This window comes from Amaranthus tricolor, chromosome 5, assembly GCF_026212465.1.
Source record: "Amaranthus tricolor cultivar Red isolate AtriRed21 chromosome 5, ASM2621246v1, whole genome shotgun sequence".
Classification (NCBI taxonomy): domain Eukaryota; kingdom Viridiplantae; phylum Streptophyta; class Magnoliopsida; order Caryophyllales; family Amaranthaceae; genus Amaranthus; species Amaranthus tricolor.
Window position 1 is genome coordinate 15,039,704 of NC_080051.1, and position 20,651 is coordinate 15,060,354.

The 20,651-nt window shown below is 33.3% G+C and overlaps 2 protein-coding genes across 3 annotated transcripts; one reads left to right on the top strand and one right to left on the bottom strand.

Moving 5' to 3' along the window:
- Positions 1-7,967: 7,967 nt before the first annotated feature.
- Positions 7,968-11,019, top strand: LOC130814044 (probable sugar phosphate/phosphate translocator At3g11320). Of its 2 annotated transcripts, XR_009042287.1 has the most exons (5): positions 7,968-8,635; positions 9,238-9,341; positions 9,435-9,663; positions 10,226-10,448; positions 10,550-11,019. XR_009042287.1 is itself a non-coding variant. In XM_057680035.1 (4 exons), exons 1-4 carry the CDS (start codon positions 8,195-8,197, stop codon positions 10,370-10,372), a joined length of 921 nt encoding a protein of 306 aa, XP_057536018.1. In that variant the 5' UTR covers positions 8,171-8,194; the 3' UTR covers positions 10,373-11,017. The 2 variants fall into 2 exon arrangements, 1 of the variants encoding a protein (XP_057536018.1); XM_057680035.1 differs by having other exon boundaries at positions 8,171-8,635; positions 10,226-11,017.
- Positions 11,020-12,226: 1,207 nt separating this feature from the next.
- LOC130814045 (proliferating cell nuclear antigen) lies at positions 12,227-14,925 on the bottom strand. The gene is made up of 4 exons (XM_057680036.1): positions 14,458-14,925; positions 13,152-13,304; positions 12,932-13,029; positions 12,227-12,665 (listed from the first exon to the last, which is right to left on the bottom strand). Exons 1-4 carry the CDS (start codon positions 14,774-14,776, stop codon positions 12,447-12,449), a joined length of 789 nt encoding a protein of 262 aa, XP_057536019.1. The 5' UTR covers positions 14,777-14,925; the 3' UTR covers positions 12,227-12,446.
- Positions 14,926-20,651: the final 5,726 nt, after the last annotated feature.

Here is a 20,651-nt window from a genome sequence, read left to right on the forward strand (position 1 = left end):
ACAGCTAAATCAAATTTACATTACTCCAAAATTCCCAATACAAATCTATAATTCCTAAGTGCTCAATTCAATTTACATCCTTGGAATCTCTATTCACCTCCGCTAATCGATTATTCCCGACTAGTTCCGATCTGTAGACAAGCTAAAAGATGGAAACAACATAAGGTCAGATTATACTGAATGAGAAGTAACAATCCAAACAACAAAACACAGTAATTCAAATCATAGGATTAAAAGCAACATCAGTTTCCTAGATGTATGTGCGCACAGGGAGTCTAGCTGAGAGGAACATCCATAGCTCTAAGGCTATGTCACTCTCGGGTGAAGCTAGTTAATATCTCAATGACAATTCGCTTCAAACAGGGAGCAGGGAACAATGTTCCTCAACTCCGTCAATGACCAGCTCGCAAGCCCGATCCATTGACCATATCATAATATCAGCATAAACATTCACAACAACATTTGTCTCAACAATTTCCAATTCAAAGAACTTTAGTAAAACTGTTTTATACAAAAAAAATAGTCTGCCAGACCCCTTAAGGGACTGTTACTACTCACCAAAGACGACGCTTCAAAGAGCCGTGTTCGATTCGCAGCTATCAACTAGAAAGAGCGCGCAGAGAAATCGTTTCCTGAAGAATAACAAGATCATATCATCACTCAAGAGCGTTCGATACAAATTTACTAACACATAACTTATTACATCTCCTCCTATGACTATAGATAAAACTAAGGTCATATATTAGAATTCCTATTTATCTTAACAGTACATGTTCTAATCCTCAATACATTGTAATAAGGTAAAGTTCATAACCATATCTAGATTTTTCAACATTCTAGGTTTACCACATCCATAATCCTCCATTAATTCATCTAATTAACATCAATTTAAACATTTAACTCCTCAATCAACAAGATTCAAAAGAAACATCCAAGAATACTAAACTAATGAAGATTAAATCATTAGAGTAGGCTTCTACTAAAATTATAATCCACAATAAGTTCTCATCTTCACATTGATTTATATTTATCAATAACAAATGCTTCTTAACCAATCTTAAATCTCCATATCCATTAATCTAATCTCAATCCACAAGACCATCTAATTCGATCAATACTAAACATCAAACATTCCAGCAATACTTCAAGAATCTAGCAATACTCAACACATTTTCCATGAATTTCCAATTTAATGACTCATCTACTAACTCATACACATTCCAAGATTCAACAACATTTAGGGTTTTAACACATGAATAAAGGATCATACAAGGGAAAGTATATGAATAAGAGTATAGTTATTAAGGAAAAACAAGGAAGAAATCAAGAACTACCTTCTGTTTGCAGCAGCAAGAAACGGAAAATATTCAGGTTAAAAGCTTTATTTTCGGCTTGAATTTGATGTTTAATCAACGGGACCAAAACTCACTGATTCCTTCCCCAAATCGGCAGAATTCAAGTCAATGAAGGAAGATTTGGGCTGCTTCTGATTATTTTTAGTTCATTACTTTTCAAGATAAATCAAACGAAGGACTACGTTTCTTGAGGAACCAGGAGCGAAATCAGATTAATAATCGACATTGTTGTTTCGAAATTAGATGAAAGGAATGGTGTTAGGGTTGTGGCTTCCTTTGAAGGTCGAAGACAAAGAAGACGACGGCCATTGTTGTCCTTCTTGCGAAAACCAAATGTAAGAGATGATTAAGGCTTGCTTTGCCCTAATGTGCGAAGAAGAAAGGGTTTATGCCCTAAATTTTGAAATTTCTGGAGGAAGAAGTGCGATTTGTGCGTCGCAAACTATGGGAATCGAAGAGGGTGAAGAACAGTTAGATTACCTTTGAAAAAAAAACAAGGGAAGGAGAAGAAAATCAAGAAGGAATCAGAGGAGTGGCGCCATTGTTATGGTTCGAAGGAAAGGTTCAAGAATGAGGCTGTGATTATGTTGTAAAGCCTGAGTTCAATGTCGTGAGAGAGAGAAAGAAATTTTGGGTATTTAATCAAAATAAAACCATAGGAAAAGAGGGAAGAAATGTAGAAGATGATGAATAGAGAAATGCGTGAAACTGGTTTCCTTTTTTTTTTTTTTATAAAAAAAAGGAAAAGAAGAGAAATTGAATTGAGGATATTTTATGTCATGTGTATTCAAGATCATTCTCGCACTGATAATTCTCTTAAATTTACTCGTCTTAAAATATTAATTTCCCAAATGTTACAGAACCGCCTTCTTATTCGGTCAAATGACCATGATTTGGGCGAATGGTTTGCAATTCAGTCGAATGAAAGAGCACTTGATAATTTTCAAAAAAGCTCTATAATAGGCGAATGGTGTTGGATTCAGCTGCTGAATTGCCCTGGATTGGGCGAAATGGCTCAAGATTCAGTTGAATAGCACTTTGAAGCGCATCATCAGGTTTTGGTGGCTCATCGGAATTCGACTGAATCCTCCCCCCCCCCCCCCCCATTCAGGTGAATGAATCTACATTTCTACGACTTTATTTTTATCCCTTAACCTAAGTAAGGGCATTTTAGGTATCATCGTTTAGACTATCTAAACCCTCTAATTTTTGTAGAGAGCAACTTATGCCTCATTTAACAATCTTTTGGCACAGAATAGATTCTTACGCTTTCTTTAGTTTTCTCTTAAACTCTAGTTTCTAGTTTTATTGTTTTTCATCTTTTTATTTCAAGTTTCAACCTTTATGCCTTGGATTTTAAGTTGGATATTGAATTCATCATTTCATTCCTTTTTGAATTATTAATCTTGGTTTGTAAGTATCATTTCTTAACTTGTTTTTTAGATTAGTTATTGATTTTATTGCTTTCTTATTGAATTTATAACATTGTTTCTGAATGTTATATTCATATTGATCATGCATACTATTGCTTTCCTTATTAGTGTTATGTTTGTTAGTTCAGTCATGAAAAAGTAGTTTTATTAGGGGTTTGATTAATGAAACCCTAGGAAAGAAATTGTTCTTCATGGCATAGGATTAAGGAAAAAATAACAATACATGGTCATAAAAGCTCGATACGAATCTTGTCATGCTCTCCTAGTGAGACATAGGGCAATTATAGGTTGTTTTTGTGGTCCGTGGAATCACCAACTTCTTCTCATTATCTTGAGCATCGAAGCTAGTTATTATTTGATTTTCTTTAACCTAGTTCATCTTTTGTCAAACTTATTTCCTAGGGTTGACCTAATTAATCTTCATTTTTCTCATTAACTCATATAACTTCAATCCTTTGCTTTATTATTCTTTTTAGTATTTGTAGACTTTTTACCCAACCATATTAACCCTTATATATTAAGAAGATTAAATTTAACATGCACTTGTCCTCATGGTTCGACCTTTTATTTGTCGTTATACTTGTGTAGTGCTTAAGGGTGATTATAAATTTTGTTTGAGGGTGTTAAAAAAGCCTCATTAGTGAGTGTTTTTTTTTCCTAATTCAATTATTTATTATTTTTAAAGAAAATTGCATTACCCAATTAGAACATAGCATGTGGCATTTTAATTAAATGAAAGAGTTTCAGGTTATTCTAGGTAACTATTACGTGAAAACTCTCTTTTATTTTATTTTATTTTTTTCGCAAAAATAAGCAAAAGGTTGAATCTTTAAAGAATAAATGAAATTTTAGCCCTTTATCTGCAGACGACTAATAGGTTGACTTTTAAGAAGCAATTTTTCTAAATATATTTATTTTAAAGATTTTCTTAAATATTCTCTGTTGTTTATACTGATAAAATATCCCTATGAGTATATTTAAGAGATTACTCTTAACTAATGTTTTTTAAATGAGTTGATTAATGCTCTCAAGTCTTAACCTATTTATTGTGCCATAATTTAGACAAACTAAATTATATATAAATATAATTCCACATTATTTAAATACATAAGTAAAATAATATTACTCACTCCATTGAAGTTCCCACAAGAAATGTTCACGGGAATTAAAAAATAAAATCATTTAGATAGTGGATATATCATTTTATTGAATGATAAATTTGATAGAGGAAAAAGTAATACAATAAACATAAAAAAATATTAAAAGAAAGTTAGTGGAAAAAATATGTAAACTACAACCCCTAAAAAATATTTTTATAAAGTTAATGAAAAACATGTAACGACCATAAGAAATATAAAAATATTAAAATAAAGTTGGCAAAAAATATATGTGTACCATAAATATTATTAAAATAATAAAATGAGAATGAACAAATTAACTTTTGTCTAAAATTTATAATATAAATAAAAAGATTTTTAATGAAAACAACAAATGGAACACACTTAAACGGTAAAAGAAGCTTCTTTAATGAAGGGAGGGAATATAAGAGAAAATTTTCCCAGAATATTGCAAATTAAAAAATTAATTCCCACTTTGCTTGAAATGGGAAACTATTTCCCACATTACCGTCCACGTAGGATAGGTGTGAGAAATTTTTTTTTTATAATTTTTTTAATATAACCGGTACATGAAATGATGGTTTTGTTTAGGGATCTGAAGTAAACCGCTAGATGAAATGGCGGTTTGTGAATTTAAAATTTTTTTTTTTACAAAAAAAAATAAAAAAATTTAGTAAACCGCCACTTGAAGTGGCGGTGAAGTGGCGGTTTTGTAGCAGTACAAAACAGCAGCTTCGAGCATTTGTTCGCTGCATTTCATTTTCCTCTTTGCTTCTTGCTGCCGGTATTAGTTTAAAAAAAAAATATCTTCACTCTCATTTACTTCAAATTTACAATTCCTCTCATTCAACTAAACTAATCAACTACATTCCCATCTTCTCCTTGTGTACTACTTCATTTTCATCCTCATTTAAGGTATGAATAAAACCTTAATTTTTTTTCAATATGCAAATTGTTTTTTTGTTCATTATTGTTTTCAATTGAAGTTATAAATACGTTGATTGTTTGTTACATTCTCTTATTTTCATGATTTAAGCTTACATTTTACACATTTGTAGTTGAATTTTAGGATTTGGTTTGTATGCATATAAAGTGTTTGATGAAATGCTTCAATGAAAGTTTATTACTTTGTAGGGTTAGTTTAATGGTTTTAGTATATATTCATGGTATTTTTAGCTTTTATATTTGAAATGAACCTTCTAATAAGTGTTCTAATACCTTAATATCACAAATTCTTGTATTCAAGTTTACACTTCCTTTACTCACAATCAACAATTAAGTGTATGTGAAATCACATGAAAAACATGTTTATATTTGCAGAATATGAATCATTATCCCGTTATAGTGTATTGGGGTGGGGAAGTAAGTTATACTGGATCCGATGTTGGGTATAATGTAGGATTAAATACAGTGATGTTTATCCATCGTCAAAATACGACTTTTGAGGTGTTTGTTAGCAAAGTCTATGATGTAATTGGTTGTGATCGCAACTCTTTTATGTTTAAAATGGAGATGAAATACCCAGTGACTGGGAAAAATGTGTTAGTCTCGATTAAGAATGATGTTTATCCTCGTAACACGTGTAGCTTTTGTGGATTTAGTGGTCATAATAAGAAAACATGCCCTCGAGGTCAACAAAGTATGTTTTTTTTTTAAATTTTGTAGTAACATGTTAAGTCTGATAATATTTATATGATTTTTATAACACTTATGTATGTAACAGCGATCATGGCGATGCCGGGCCCAGTTGATCCATCAGTGCTTACGCTTCAGGCGACACACAGGAGCGTAGCTACGTGGGAGGGCTCCACTGCCCAATTGGTTACTCGTCAGCACTACCAGGCGAGTACGTTACAGTGGGAGGTGGATGACATGGTATTAGAGGTAGTCGAACTAGCTGGTTTCAGATACATCATAGGTTGTTGGGCGGGGGCTTAGAGCTCGATCGAGCACTTATCACTGCATTGGTGGAGAGGTGGAGGCCGGAGACTCATACCTTCCACCTCACAGTTGGCGAGGCAACGATCACGTTGCAAGATGTGGCAGTTATAATGGGACTGCCCATTGAAGGATAAGCAGTGATAGGTCATGGAGAGGGAAATTGGCCAGCATTAGTTCATGAGCTACTAAGGGTGTGACCTGAAAACACTCAAGACCCGACACGACCGAAGATCATCGTTGGATCGTCATTGAAGCTAACTTGGCTCCGAGATCATTTTAGCGCGCTGGAGGATGACGCGGATGATGTGACGGTTGATAGACATGAGCGAGCTTACATCTTGTACCTGTTTGGATGCATCTTGTTTCCAGACAAGAGCGGCGACTCGGTAGCAACACTCAATTCACTATTCAAATTCATAATTTCACTATTTTATGATACATGAAAATGTTAAACAATGTTTATTTGTTTGCAGCTAGCTTCGCGTATATCTTTCGAGATCCCACTCCCCACATACTCTCGTCTACTACAGAGACGTACTTGATCGACAACGGGACGAGCGGATTATTAAACATTTACTATTTGTATTAGTTATGAATAAATTATAGATAATACTGAGCATATTCATTTCTATTACAGATGACATGGCAGCCTTACACAGCAGCTAAGATGGACGCTCTGCCGCACATATGTACATTGGGCCACGAGATTTGGAGATCGCGTTGTTCACTTATTTGCTGTAACATCGTCGAGCTACATCTCCCGGATCGTGTCATGCGTCAATTCGGTTTGGAGCACGTTATTCCGCATGCCTGTGACACCCAACCTCAACTACATGCGATCGATCGGAGGACTGGGGACAAGAACAACCTCGTACGACATAGATCACATGTAGATGCGTGGAATGACCGAGCATCTAGATTGGTTCGAGGAGATAACTTCACAGGTTATAGCTCTGCTATGTACATGAGTTGGTACAGGCGTATCTCCATATTACGCCTAACGAACACCACATTTGCGTAGCCAGGATCACATTACCATCCAACATCTACGTTACTGGTACGTCTTCTTTTCAACACTCATAACATATAGTAATAGTTTTAAGTGACTCTTTTAACAATATAATGATAACAAACAGACTGAGCGCATCCGATCGGTGCTCATACAATGCAATTACATGATTCAAGGGGCCTCTACATCGCCAGTTGATGTGGGGTATCGGCTATGTTCTCAGACCCTAGGCTCCATTAAGGCGTCGTTGACCGATGCATTGACTCAGGCGAGTTATTATGAGTACCTCATACCGACTCCACCCGTCATTGGCGTGGTAGATGACACATTCCACACTCCTTCTCTACGGAGTTCAGCCCACCGAGGTAGCTCTTCCGGAGGATCCAGTTCTCGGTCCACAAGAGGTCGCCAGCGTTCATCTACTCGAAGTCGGTCTTCCAGATCGCCATCGACATCCGGTACTATGTCGCCATTCGTTCCTCCAGCTTCCATCACCACTCCTCCTCCACATCCATCACCTCCGCAAAGGATCATCACATATCAGCGTGCTAGTCAACGACGAGCTCCTACTCTTAATGTCATTGCGGAGGTTGACGAGTTCACACCATCATCATCCACCGGTGCGCAAAACAAAAGGGGTCGGGGGTTGTAGTTTAACAAACTTTGTACATTCTTATATGATTAGAACTTCTTGTATGACTTTCCATGATTGTAATATATCTTCGCATTATTTTCATAATTAATTTTTTCAAATCAAGCGGGTTCGTAATTGATTATTATGAAATAGATGGTATTGAACTAGTTTAATGCAGGTTGCGTTCAATATTTAGGGAAAATGAAAAAAATAAAAATAAAAATCCAAGTATAAGCAAACCGCCACATGAAGTGGCAGTTTACCAGGGACCAAACCGCAATATGAGATGGCGATTTGCCTTGGTCTGAAAAAAAAAAAAAAAAAAAAAAACAAATTTTCACGTGGACGGTATTGTGGGAAATACTTTCCCACATAATGCAAAGTGGGAATTATTATTTTTTTAGCAATATTATGGGAAAAGATTGGATATAAGAACTAAAAAAAAAGAAAAAAAGAAAAAAGAGGAAAATAGAAGCTCACACTCAATCCACTTAAAGCTGGCGCCTTATTTTGATCATCATCATCGTCACTTCGTCAGCATCAATTCTTTCTCATTGCCATTTAAATCATAGAGTAATTACCTTCTTTCTCTCCTGAAACACCCTAATTTTCTCTCTCCTCTCCTATTCTCTCACATTGATGTTCTTCCTACTTCCATTCGCCCCAAATAAACCTAATTTTGTTTACTAAATCAATCAAAATCAATGAAATTCACCGGAAAACTTTTCACGGTTGGATTGATTACCTTTTGGTATTCATCAAATATTGGCGTAATCTTATTAAACAAGTACTTATTAAGCAATTATGGATTTAAATATCCGATTTTCCTTACAATGTGTCATATGACTGCTAGTTCTCTTCTTAGTTATATTGCCATTGTATGGTTAAAGGTTGTACCAATGCAAACAATTCGATCTCGTGTTCAATTTGCGAAGATCACTGCACTTTCTGCAATTTTTTGTGCTTCTGTTGTTAGCGGTAATATTTCTCTTCGTTATCTTCCTGTATCTTTCAATCAGGCTGTTGGTGCAACGACGCCGTTTTTCACTGCCATTTTTGCCTATTTGATGACCTTTAAAAGAGAAGGATGGCTCACTTATATCACTCTTATTCCTGTTGTTACCGGTGTCATCATTGCTACTGGGGTATGGTTTTTGCAAATTGAATCTCCTTTTTATAGTATGATATTTTGTTGATTGATCATTTGTTCATGATTTTATTTGTTGAGGAATTTCATTTTTGTTTGCTTCTTAAGATTATCACCTGGGGTTTTATTGAGTAAAAAAACTATTAAAATTGCAAGCTTGGTGGTAAGAAGCTCATTGTTATTTGTTGTTATTCTGTTGAAGTATCGGTTGATAAATTACAAATTGATAACAGCACACAATAGGCTCGGGCGGATCCGGGAGTTTAAACAAGAATGGCCTGATATTCTAGCATAATAATTAAAGTCAAATGACCGATACAATACCAAAAAACTATATGGAAACAAGTTATAATTCTAATAAATTTAAATGGGAAAGTCTCTCTTTTGAAGACAAAAGTCTTTCAAATTAGAACAAAATATTTGGACCGACTCAAAGTGTGACTTCGCCACTGGCTAAGATAGTGAGGAATGGAATTTTTTTATTGAATTGTAAATTTGGGGTGACTAATTATTGAATTTCTTTAATTCTGTGTATAATCTGCGTTTATTCAATTCTTGATTTTTATTTGTTTATATTGGTTATTTGATGCTTGTTTGTAGGGAGAACCTATGTTCAATTTATTTGGGTTTATAATGTGTGTTGGAGCAACTGCTGCACGAGCCTTTAAGACAGTACTTCAAGGGATTTTACTATCTTCTGATTCGTAAGATCAAGCTTCAATAGCTGCGGAAACGTTGATGTATTGTGTGATGCTTTATAGGAATTTGTTTTAATGGATTCACATTACATTGGACAGGGAGAAGCTGAATTCTATGAATCTTCTAATGTACATGGCTCCCATAGCTGTTGTGTGCCTTATTCCAGCAGCACTCACACTGGAGAAAAATGTAGTTGGGATCACAGTAGCTCTTGCCAGAGAAGATCGCAGCATTGTTTGGTATTTGCTCTTTAATTCTGCTCTTGCCTACTTTGTGAATTTAACGAACTTTTTGGTGACCAAACACACCAGTGCATTGACTCTCCAGGTACTCCTGCAATGCTTTATATTTCATAGTCTGTTCTCTTTTTCATCCTTTCACCACTTCCATTGGACACTTTCTACCAACTATAAAGAGAATTTGATGGTACTTTGAATTTGTAAGTAGTTCATATTCCAAAAGATGAAATAGTGGATTGTGATTTCTCTAGCTGCGATTCACTTGCGACCTACACAGCCCCTTTGGTTGTTATTAAGGGAAGCATAAGGAAGTTTTTTCCTCCTTTCTATTACTCTCCGTAAACAGTGACTTAGGTATGGCTGGAAATAGAAGCTAATGAATAAACACATAATTCCTAGGGGGTTTCCATTTACCTTGGATGTCTATATTGCACATTTTCGTACAAAAACAATATACATTTCATTTGATTTAGGCTGAAAGATACTAAGAGAGGGGGATGCAAATTAAGCAGACTTGCAATAACATCTGCAATGCTGTATATGGAACTCAGATATAGGCCTGTTACAGTTTATGCCACAAGCTATTTTAGTTTGGTGTAATTAATATAGAACGATCAGAAAATAAAATGCTAATATGCTTCTTGTTTTAGGTATTAGGAAATGCCAAGGGAGCTGTTGCTGTTGTTGTCTCAATATTGATATTTAGGAATCCTGTATCGGTGACAGGAATGCTCGGTTACTGCCTAACTGTTATTGGAGTTGTTCTCTACAGTGAAGCCAAAAAGCGCAGCAAATGAAAATGTTTGGGTATACAGATCTGTCGTTCATCAGATTTAGGCCACCCAATGTGATGCATGCAGTCTTCATTTAGAGGTGAAAGTTTCGTGCATTTCTGTAAGTAAATTCTTTCAGTGAACCGATCTGAACTAGAAATGGATCCATTTTGTTAAGCATAGATCCATATTGTTGAGCAGGGACGTGCGTAACACAGGAATACAGGATCATGAGTTTTACTATTACTGCTGTAAGTAGGTTCTGTAGTCTTTATAATACCTCAATGTGATAATATTTAATTTGTTTAGGGAATATCACTGGATTCTTAAATCACAAATTTTTGTTCTGTTTGAAATCCTCAAACAAAAGAAACAAAGAAATGCTTAAATAATTCCTAGGGGGTTTCCATTTACCTTAGGTCAAGTTTAAATAAGGTCTCGTGTTCATTTTGGTTTTTAAATAATTGCAAAAACACTTACCAAGTCGGATTAAATTAAGTTCGTTTACAAGATCGGATAAATGTCGAATCATTGAGTCTGCTTTGAACATCTTTAGCAGTAACTGTTATGTGTGAATGTGTGCAGCACAGCAATTTAGGAGTAATTTATCGATATATATTCACACATCCAGACTCCTTATTGACTAATGAAATATTATTAGTCTAAAATGATTTAAAGGACATTGATTATTATTAATCCTTATTTAATGAAGTTAAATACATTGCTTCCAATTGGAAGAAATGGGAATCCATTAAATTTCCCTATAAATAACATGAAGTAATGATAAAGGTCATCGAAAAATGGATTCCTACGTAACTTGGCATAGCATTTAAGTACTAAAATAAACATCCTACAATAAAGATCCATAATTTTCTCAACTAACCATGCATCTTCACGCCATTGAATTGAGATTTGAGAGCTAGAAATGCTCCTTCCATAAGTTAACAAAATGCTTAACAGTAAACACAGTACAGTTAATAGTTATTAATTAATACTACATTATCTTTGATTCTGTTCCAATATGTGAATTGTTCTAGCTCTACCAAAATTACAAGTAATACCCTTTTGTTTCAAATTACTTGCAACATTAGAAAAATAACCTTGATAATTTCTCACTATTAATTTGTGATTAGTTTATAATCTATAAGTTAAAACATAATTCAGCGAAATTTTATTTGATTCGTCTCAATGTAAAAATTATTAATATCAACTTTTTTAAATATACATAATAAGAGATATTAAATATTAAATTATTACATTAGACTGCGTAAAAAGTCAAATATTACAAGTATTTTAGAACGGAGGAATTACAACTTGCCTAGGTAGTTCCGGTACCGTCAAATTAGGAATAATCTGTTTGTTGCCAATGGACCCTTCAAGAAGTTAAATGAAATTGCTATAATTTCCCATGCTTATAATCATTGTATAAATAGTAATTGTCTTTACATACATATCCCTTCAATTAAGGGTGTTCAAAAATCTAACCTACTTGACCCGACAAGCCGACCCACATCCTAAATGGCAGGTCAATTTTTAAAAAAAATAATATAATTCAAGTCAGGTACCCGATACGCCTTAACCGGGTTGGGTCATGGGCCACAAAATACATTGAGTCGGGTTCCCGCTGACCCGTTATATATTATCTTTATCAAGTTGAAAGTAACATGTTAAAATTTTATAATCAATTTAACTATAAAAAATTAATTATATTACTTCCCTTCAAAGTAAAATACCCTTTTAATCGGTAGCAAAGAAATATTTTAAAAGGCGAAATTATTAGCAGGTAATCGAAACTAAGTTAAATTATTCACAACAATTTTTCCAATTTTATAATGAACTTCAGAAATTTGGAAAGGAATTGTTACATACACTAAGACGGAGACCTAAACAGCATTAAATTAACATAAAGAAAAAGTTGACAATTCTATCGACCTAACATAATATGCACTCATCAAAGATACCTAATTTTCTTCAACATTCAGATTTTTAACTATTGCACAAGAAATCCTGGAAAAAAAATCAAACATCAACCTAAAAGTTCAGAAAACACATTAGAGTTACAATAGAAGAAAGAGATAAGAGACTTGAAATCCTGGGATTATGATTCATTCTCATCCTCCTCGATCTTAGGAGCCAAATAGAACCGGATGTAACCCATCTCTGCAACCTTGTATTCAACTACAACAGGAAGTTCCGATGACAAGCTGATTGTGACCGTGTTTGAAAGAGGAGTTGCCTTGGTAAAAGAGTTCATGTACCGTAGTGCAAAGGTGAGTGATACAGGCTCGTTCATCTCAATGATTGTAGAATCTTCAGGCTGCAATTCATATCATATCAATCAGAAAAACAGGAGTAACCATAAAAATCTGAGTTTTATAAACAACAAACGCATATGAGACCCTGAACCCAACCTAGGCAGGAGCCACATGGCATTGGATAGGGGCATATTACTGCAGCCTTCATCAAATTCGAAGGCTTTAATAAATATTTAATCTCTAATTATCTATCGCCCATAGCTTATATTTCCTCTTCTCTGAACTTATGTTCTAAACTTCAAAGTGACAATCAAAAGCTTAAATATACCTTGTCGACTGTCGTGTTCTGTCTAAGGACAATGTTTGCCGCACCAATATCACCTGTAGTAGAGAACTTAACACCTTCTTTTGTCACAGATATTACAACTGCAAAATCACAATTTCAGTACCCATATAGTAATTAGTATAGGATATTAAGATTAGAACATGAATTGCAATAACAAAAAAAACGAAGATCAGCTGAACAAACCCATGGAACAGAACACTACCAGTGTCACCAAGACTACTCAAATCTTTGCATATCCTGGCAAATTCGGCTGAAGGCATCCTCACAATGGCCTGGTATTCAGCCTCAGGAATACCTAAGTGCTCACTGTCAATGTCCATCAACTTCATCTCAAAATCCGCTATTTTATCTTGGTCTATAATTATTAGAGAAAACATAACAATCACATAAGTATCAGCACAAATTTGCCAAAAGTTAATTTGACAAATAAATAACATGTACACATAACAAATGACATTTTATCTTAACTATTTTTGAATGTTCCATTCCAATATAAGACAATTGAAATTCATGGCCACACATAATTCATTAGCATCGGTAAAACTAGCTATATCACGCCAGTAATCAGACATGAAAGCCCTCTTTAATTCAGTCATTTAAATTTTGTTAATAGAGCATTCAACTTCTCTGTGCAAGTCCATCAATACAACTACACACAACAAAGTAGATACTAAAGTTCATTGTGTGCGGTGATTGTGAACAGAACTACTGCCTGCCCGTATTCAAAGGAAGCATGAGTTGTAACTTGCTACCTTTTTGGCCTATATGTTCTAAAGTATCACAAACTTATAAATTTGGAAGTTTTTGTGTCCAAATTTTATAAGCCCAAATATTCGTAGCTGACAAGTATTAGCCTTTTGTTACAAAATCAGTATGGACTATAATTAACATAAATTAGCTTATTAAACTAAGTGCACAACTCATTTTTGTAAATCAATAAATCTCATTTTTAACCACTTGTAAACCGATCCAATAAAATTGAGATTGCTAAGCCTTTTTTCCAACCACTTTAGTAGCATTATTCATCCTTGATCATCTCTACAATTATTTATATATTTCCAGACTCACGGAGCCTCAAATTTCCACCAAAAGTAAATCATTTATAAATGCTCTACTAAATAACAAATAAATTATGAACTCCTCATACTAGTGGAATGTAAATCTATTATATCCTAAAAACAAACATCAGAACTATTTAAGTATTATAAATCCCTTGATTTAAGCAGCGGATTCATTGCCAAAAGTTAACATTCATTATTACCCCTAACTCAATTCAACAATCATGCAACACACTTATCTATAAATCTCAAGTCAAAGGCCAATTACGTTGGATCCATCAAATTCCATGAAAAAAAATCGGAATACTCAACATCATACATTTTAAATAACATCATACATTTTTAATAACACAAAAATCCATAAAATCTAACAACTAATTCCACACAAAATCTAGAATAATTCTTTACCACAATAACCAAAACTTGCAAAAATAGAATAGCGAAACTTACTAGGACTTTCAAACATGAAAGTGACAGTATCGCTACCATCATCGGCTTTAATAGTAATAATGTCGTCATTTCCCGCACACTTCAACATTTTGGCCATATTGTTGAGATTCATCCCCATTGAAATATTCCTATCACAGCGGTAATGCTCAAAACCCTCGGCGCGAAGAAGAAGCGCAACAAGTGCGACATGGCTTGAATCCATAGCTTGAAGAGAGAAACCAGTGGCTGAACAATCAAAATTGGCATCATTAACCAAATCCTTAATCGAATCTAACACTTTCTTTAGAAGGCTTCCTTGAACAAGTCGTAATTCAAGCATTTTGATGAGTTCTGTGGGAAATTTTTAGGGCTAGGGTTTTGAAAATAGAGAAGAAGAGGGAAAGGAATGAGACATAAACGGTTCGGTGTAAACGGCTCGGTTTGAGGGTTTTTATAGAAAGTGGGAATTAAAAAGGGTATGGGTTTGAATTTTGAAGTTGAGAAAGGGTATTGGCGGGATTTTCGTGATTTTCGTGATTTTGGTTCCCGCTGAAACTTTAAAGTATGTTCAAGAGAATCAAGACGCTACTCCGCTACAATGTTAACAGTCCCACCTCGTCACATTAAGGGCATGTTTTCTTCGATCTAATTAATTAATTAATTAATATTGTTAATTATAATAATATTTATTATTAATTATATTAATAATAATAAAAATAATAATACTAATAATAATTATTATTATTAATTAAAATATTTGATAATGTAATTTTATTATTTAATTAATTAATTCAATAATAAGTTAGTATTGTCAATTATTATTATTATTATTATTATTATTATTATTATTATTATAAATTAGAAATAATAATTAATAACACCTAATATAATAATAACAATAATAATAATAATAATAATAACAATAATAATAACAATAATAATACTAATAATAATAACAATATAATTTTAATAATAATAATAATATTATTATTATTATTAAATAATAATAATAATAATAATAATAATAATAATAATAATAATAATAACAACAACAACAACAAGGACGACAACAACAAAAATAATAATAATAATAATAATAATAATAATAATAATAATAATAATAATAATAATAATAATAATAAGTAATCATGATTTGATCCGATCTGACTTGATCTGGTTTAGTCTGATCTAATCTGAACTTTTCTGATTTAATCTGAAGTGATCTGGTTTGGTTTGATCTAGTCTGATCTGAATTGATCTGATTCCAATAAGAATAAGTAATAAGTTCAAAAAAAAGTTGAAAAGAACAAGCTCTAAGTCGGGATATCAAATTGGTTGGAGCAAGTCTTTTGAGAGACAATCTCTTGGTAAAACGATATTAAAACAAAAAATTCATATACTAATATTTTTACGATAGGAAAAATTATCCTGAATGATACGATCTTGCATCGATTTCCCTATAATAATACAAACTTTCAATTAAACATGAATAATACGAAGTTTGATCACATTTTTCCATCAACATTCTTTTTTACCTGTAACTGTTTGATTGAAATAGTTTAATATTTTTTATTTTTTTAAAGGAATTAATTATTACTTCCCCTTACTGCTTCATTGAATGAATTCATTGCTTCCAATTATTGCTTCATCTTCTCTCCTTTATGCTTCTCACTTTTACTTGTTTCACTTTTATTTCATCTTCTTTATACATTGAAGAAGACAAAGATCCTCAAGCTCACTCAGGCTTCTTAATTGCAGATTATGGTTAGTTTATTCTTCTCAATTACATTATTCTCCCCAAATTTTATTTACCAGAAAAATTAGGATTTTAAAATAAACAATTTTTTCCATTCCTTGAATTAATTGGTCAATTTCGTTTTCATTCAAACTTTTGCTTGTTCGATTTCGTTTTCATTCAAACATGGATTTAATTTCGTTTTATTTTATTGTTATTAGGCTAATCTTAGGGATTCAATTACATTGAAGTTTTGGTATGGTGGGTTATTCAAAAATAGAGTTGTGAGGTTAAAGTATCTTTGTGGGATGTGTAAAATCATCTCCCTAGACCCAGATAATTTGTCTTTATTTTTTGAGTTAAAAGGAACTGTAATAGAAGATCTTGGGGCAAAATATGAGTTTTCTCTTTAGTATCATCTACTTAATGCTCTAAGCTTTGAGGATGGGTGCTTATTGATGATATTTGTGTGGAGCAAATGTCTAAGATAATTGTTTATAATAGATCATTATTTTTATATGTAGTTAATGATAAGGATGATGAGAAGTTCATTCTAGAAATGTCAAAAAATATTAGTAAAAGCAGTAAAGTTTGGTCTAATGTTAGGAATAGGAAAAAGATGACCCCTAAGAAAGCATCTAAGGCAAAAGCTGTCCCACTTACCCAAGATTCCTTTAGTGAAAGTTTTGGTTCCCACAACATCAATAAAAAAATCAAACAACCCACCCCAAAGTGATATTTATGTTGAAATGGGAAACGAGTGCATACCTCTTCACAACACAAACCTATCTTCAAAATTAGATCAAGTCATTGAATCTGAATTTGACAAACTTGAACATGATTAGTCTGAAGATGAGCTAAAGTTTAGTAATAGTGTTAAGGTAAGTGATGAAGATGGATTTGAGGAGGATGATTCACAAGATCTTGATTATGAGCTATCAAATGATAAGGAAGACGAGGATGAAATATTAGAGATGCTTCTACAAAGTCAGAATTTGTCATTTGAAGAACCAAAGCAAGTAGGTGATTCTGTTTTGAAATTAGGTTAGTGCAATAACACTAAGGTGTTCTCTAACTATGACAACGGTGATGATGAAGCTGATGATGCTATTATAGTTCATGGTAAGACTGCTTTTAGGAGGTTCAAATGGATTGTTAGGCAAGTTTTTGGCACCTAAGTTGAATTTAAGGAGGCAGTAAGGAAATATGCAGTTCATTAGGGAAGAAATGTGAAGTTTTGTTTAAGTGACAAGGCTAGATTGAATAAGCTTGGTGTAAGGTGTATTGAAGGTTGTCCTTTTAAGTTCTATGCTAGTTGGGATGAAATATGAGCTTCCTTTGTTGTCAAGAAAGTTAATGGTGAACACACTTGTCAAAGAAACATGAATTCAAGTCGTCAATTTAAAGCTCAAACGTGGTCAAAGAAGCAATTGATGAGATGGAGAATGTAAATCCAGTTTTTGTTGACGCTTTCAAGAAATGTGGTCTACACTTGTTTTGTAGGTCATTTGCCAAGCTAAAAGGAAAGTTTGATGTTATTTTGAGAAATATGGCTGAAACTTTCAACAACTACATTATAGATGCAAGCTTAAATCACTTGATAGACATGCTTGTTCAAATTAGATCAATGATAATAAAGAGGAAGGCTAGTAAAAAGGAAAAGGCATTGATCAAGTAAAAGGGTTTGTTGTGTCCAAAAGTACAAAAATTGTTAGATACAGAGAGGCAAAAAGCAGCTAAGTGCACTGTCATTCCTTCAACATCAAATCGTTTCCAGGTAGCACATTATATTGATGCTTTAGAGGTCGATATTGAAAATAAAACTTGAACTTGTAAGAAATGAGATTTAAGAGGAATTCCATTTTGTCACGGTGTTGCATCCATGTTTTTACTTGCATAAAGAGGTTGAGCCTTACGTTGATAAGTGGTACACCAAAGAGGCATCTTTGAGAGCCTATGAAGGAAACAATAATCCTTGCATTAGGGAGAGGCATTGGCCTAAAATTGACAACCTATTGATCCTCTTCCAATCAAGATTGGTCCTGGTAGAGCACAAAAAAACAGATAAGGGTCCGCATGAAGATCCTCAAAAACCAGGGAAGCTCTCAAGACACGACCTTTAAATGATATGTGGCATTTTGCAATAAGGTTGGACATAACGAAAGAAAGTGTCTGGAGAAGGGTAAAGCGGTTGAGCAACCACCTCCATAGAAGAGATGTAGAGGAACCCCAAAAAAGTTGTTGATGTAGCAACCATCACACCAGACTTATCCCATCACAACATGTCTGCACAATCTAGTTCTTTAGGCATATATAGGCAATTAGACAATTAGAACAGTGGAAAGGAGTAGAGGGGGTAAGACTGGTAGTGCAAGCAGAAGGAGTGGTGTAGCTACTTCTAAATGGGGAAAGCCAAAGAAGAACCCTCCTGAAATAGTATCAACCCAAGCATCGACAACAAAGAGTTGATGTTGCAAGACTTTTTGTTATTTTGCTTCTCCTTTGGAAAACAATTTCGTATGTTTGTATATGTTAAGTTAACATTATGGATCTATGGCTGAGAACATTGGTCAAAAATTTTACATTTTGAAAAACAATTTCGTATTTATATATGTAAGGCATGCTTATCTATGTAAGGTAACATTTTGGCTATAACATGTATGTGATTGAAGCTACAGTTCTTGATAAGAAGAAACTTTATTGCTCTTTTTTATTAGATTGAATTTTCAATACATGAAGTTTCATTACATGATCAAATTCTTATACCTAGCTTAAAATAAATAAGAACAATCCAAATAAAACCCAAGATGCAACAAGTACAAAACTTAATGCTTTTTTGTGTATTTACATATTTTACAACTTCCAATTTCAACATAGCTTCACTTTTCTTCAATTTTGCATTCTTGGCCTTTAATTTCATTTGTTTATCAATCAACATAGCTTTCTCTTCTTCCAAACAAACTGAAATTCCACTTTAATACTCTTTATCTTTTTTCCACTTAAAAAATTTACAATCTTGTACCTACATTTCAAATCAAATCATGAAACCCTAATTGATAAAGAATTTAAAAATTACCATTAGACAAATTAAAGCTATAGGAGATTATATATACTTACTGGTCAAAATGCACATCCATAAAGCCTCTCACCAATCCTTATTCCTTTTTTGGCAACTTGTAATTTAGCAACAAAATCATGTTTACATACAGGAATTCCTTTTGCAATTGATGTTCTATATTGAGATGATGATGAAGGGGAATACATCTTTAACATCAAATAGTTTACCTTTGAAAATGAAAAAGGAAAAAAATGAGAAGAAATTGGAAGAAGTAAAAAAATAGTATAAAAAATGAAAAGAAATTGGAAGAAGTAAAAAACATGGAAGAATAAAGTAAGAAATTGGAAAGAAGTAAAATAAAAAGCTACATAAAATGAAGGATATAAAGTTAGGGGATGACATTCTGATACAACAGTCTTATTTGACCTATTTTGCCGTTACAAATCGGTAAGGTATACTACCGGAAAACTGATATCAAACTTCGTATTATTCAGGGTTAATTGAACGTTCGTATTATTGTAGGGAAATCAATGAAAGGTTGTATTATTCAGGGTAAGTTTTCCTCTATATTATTAGGCTATTTAGTCCATGTATGAGATGCGTTTCAAAGTAAGACCGTCTCATATCCCAAGGTTGCAAAGCTTTCCTCTATATGTCATTTAGAGCATATAATGGTCATCGAAAATTATAATTAATTAAATTAAATAATTAATTTGAATAAATCAATTTGTGAATATCCCAAGGTTGCAAAGTTTATGTTTTGAGCAAAAAGTAGTGTTCACGGATCTTGAAATAACTCACAGCTCGCGAGAAAGGAAAGAAAGTTACTGTTTGTGGAAACAGTAAGTCGCGGCTTGCAACCTAAGTCGCGGCCCGCGAGTTGTGCACTGTTTTGCGGGTTTTTCTTTGCAAAGTTAGTTTATCCGTTTCGTTAGTTTTAAAATAATTATCAACAGTTAAATATGGTTATATTAACCAAATATATTGGAATGGTTTGATTGAAAGACGACATTAGTTTGTGAATCAATCTTGTATTTCATAAAGTGACATATTACTTCATGAATGGTTGTATGCTTTTCTATAAATATAGAAGGCATGTATAAGTTATTTCTTACATGAGATGTACATGGAATATATATGTAATTTCTGATTTTTCTTTTCTTCTCTAGTACTTTACATAGAGAACTTGCAATCCTCGATTGTAAATTTCCGTTTCTTCTTCCACTTAAGTTTTTCTCATGTCGTTCTAAGTTCCTTGTGCTAGGAATTTAGTGTAATTCTTTGTATTTCAGAACATATTTCCGGTTTATATTTCCAAGCACCATAGTAGGGAGGAAATGATGTTTTAGGAAAGAGCATCTCGCCTAGAATTAATATCAGGTCACATACAAAATCTTCTTGTTACTATGTTCGATATATGGT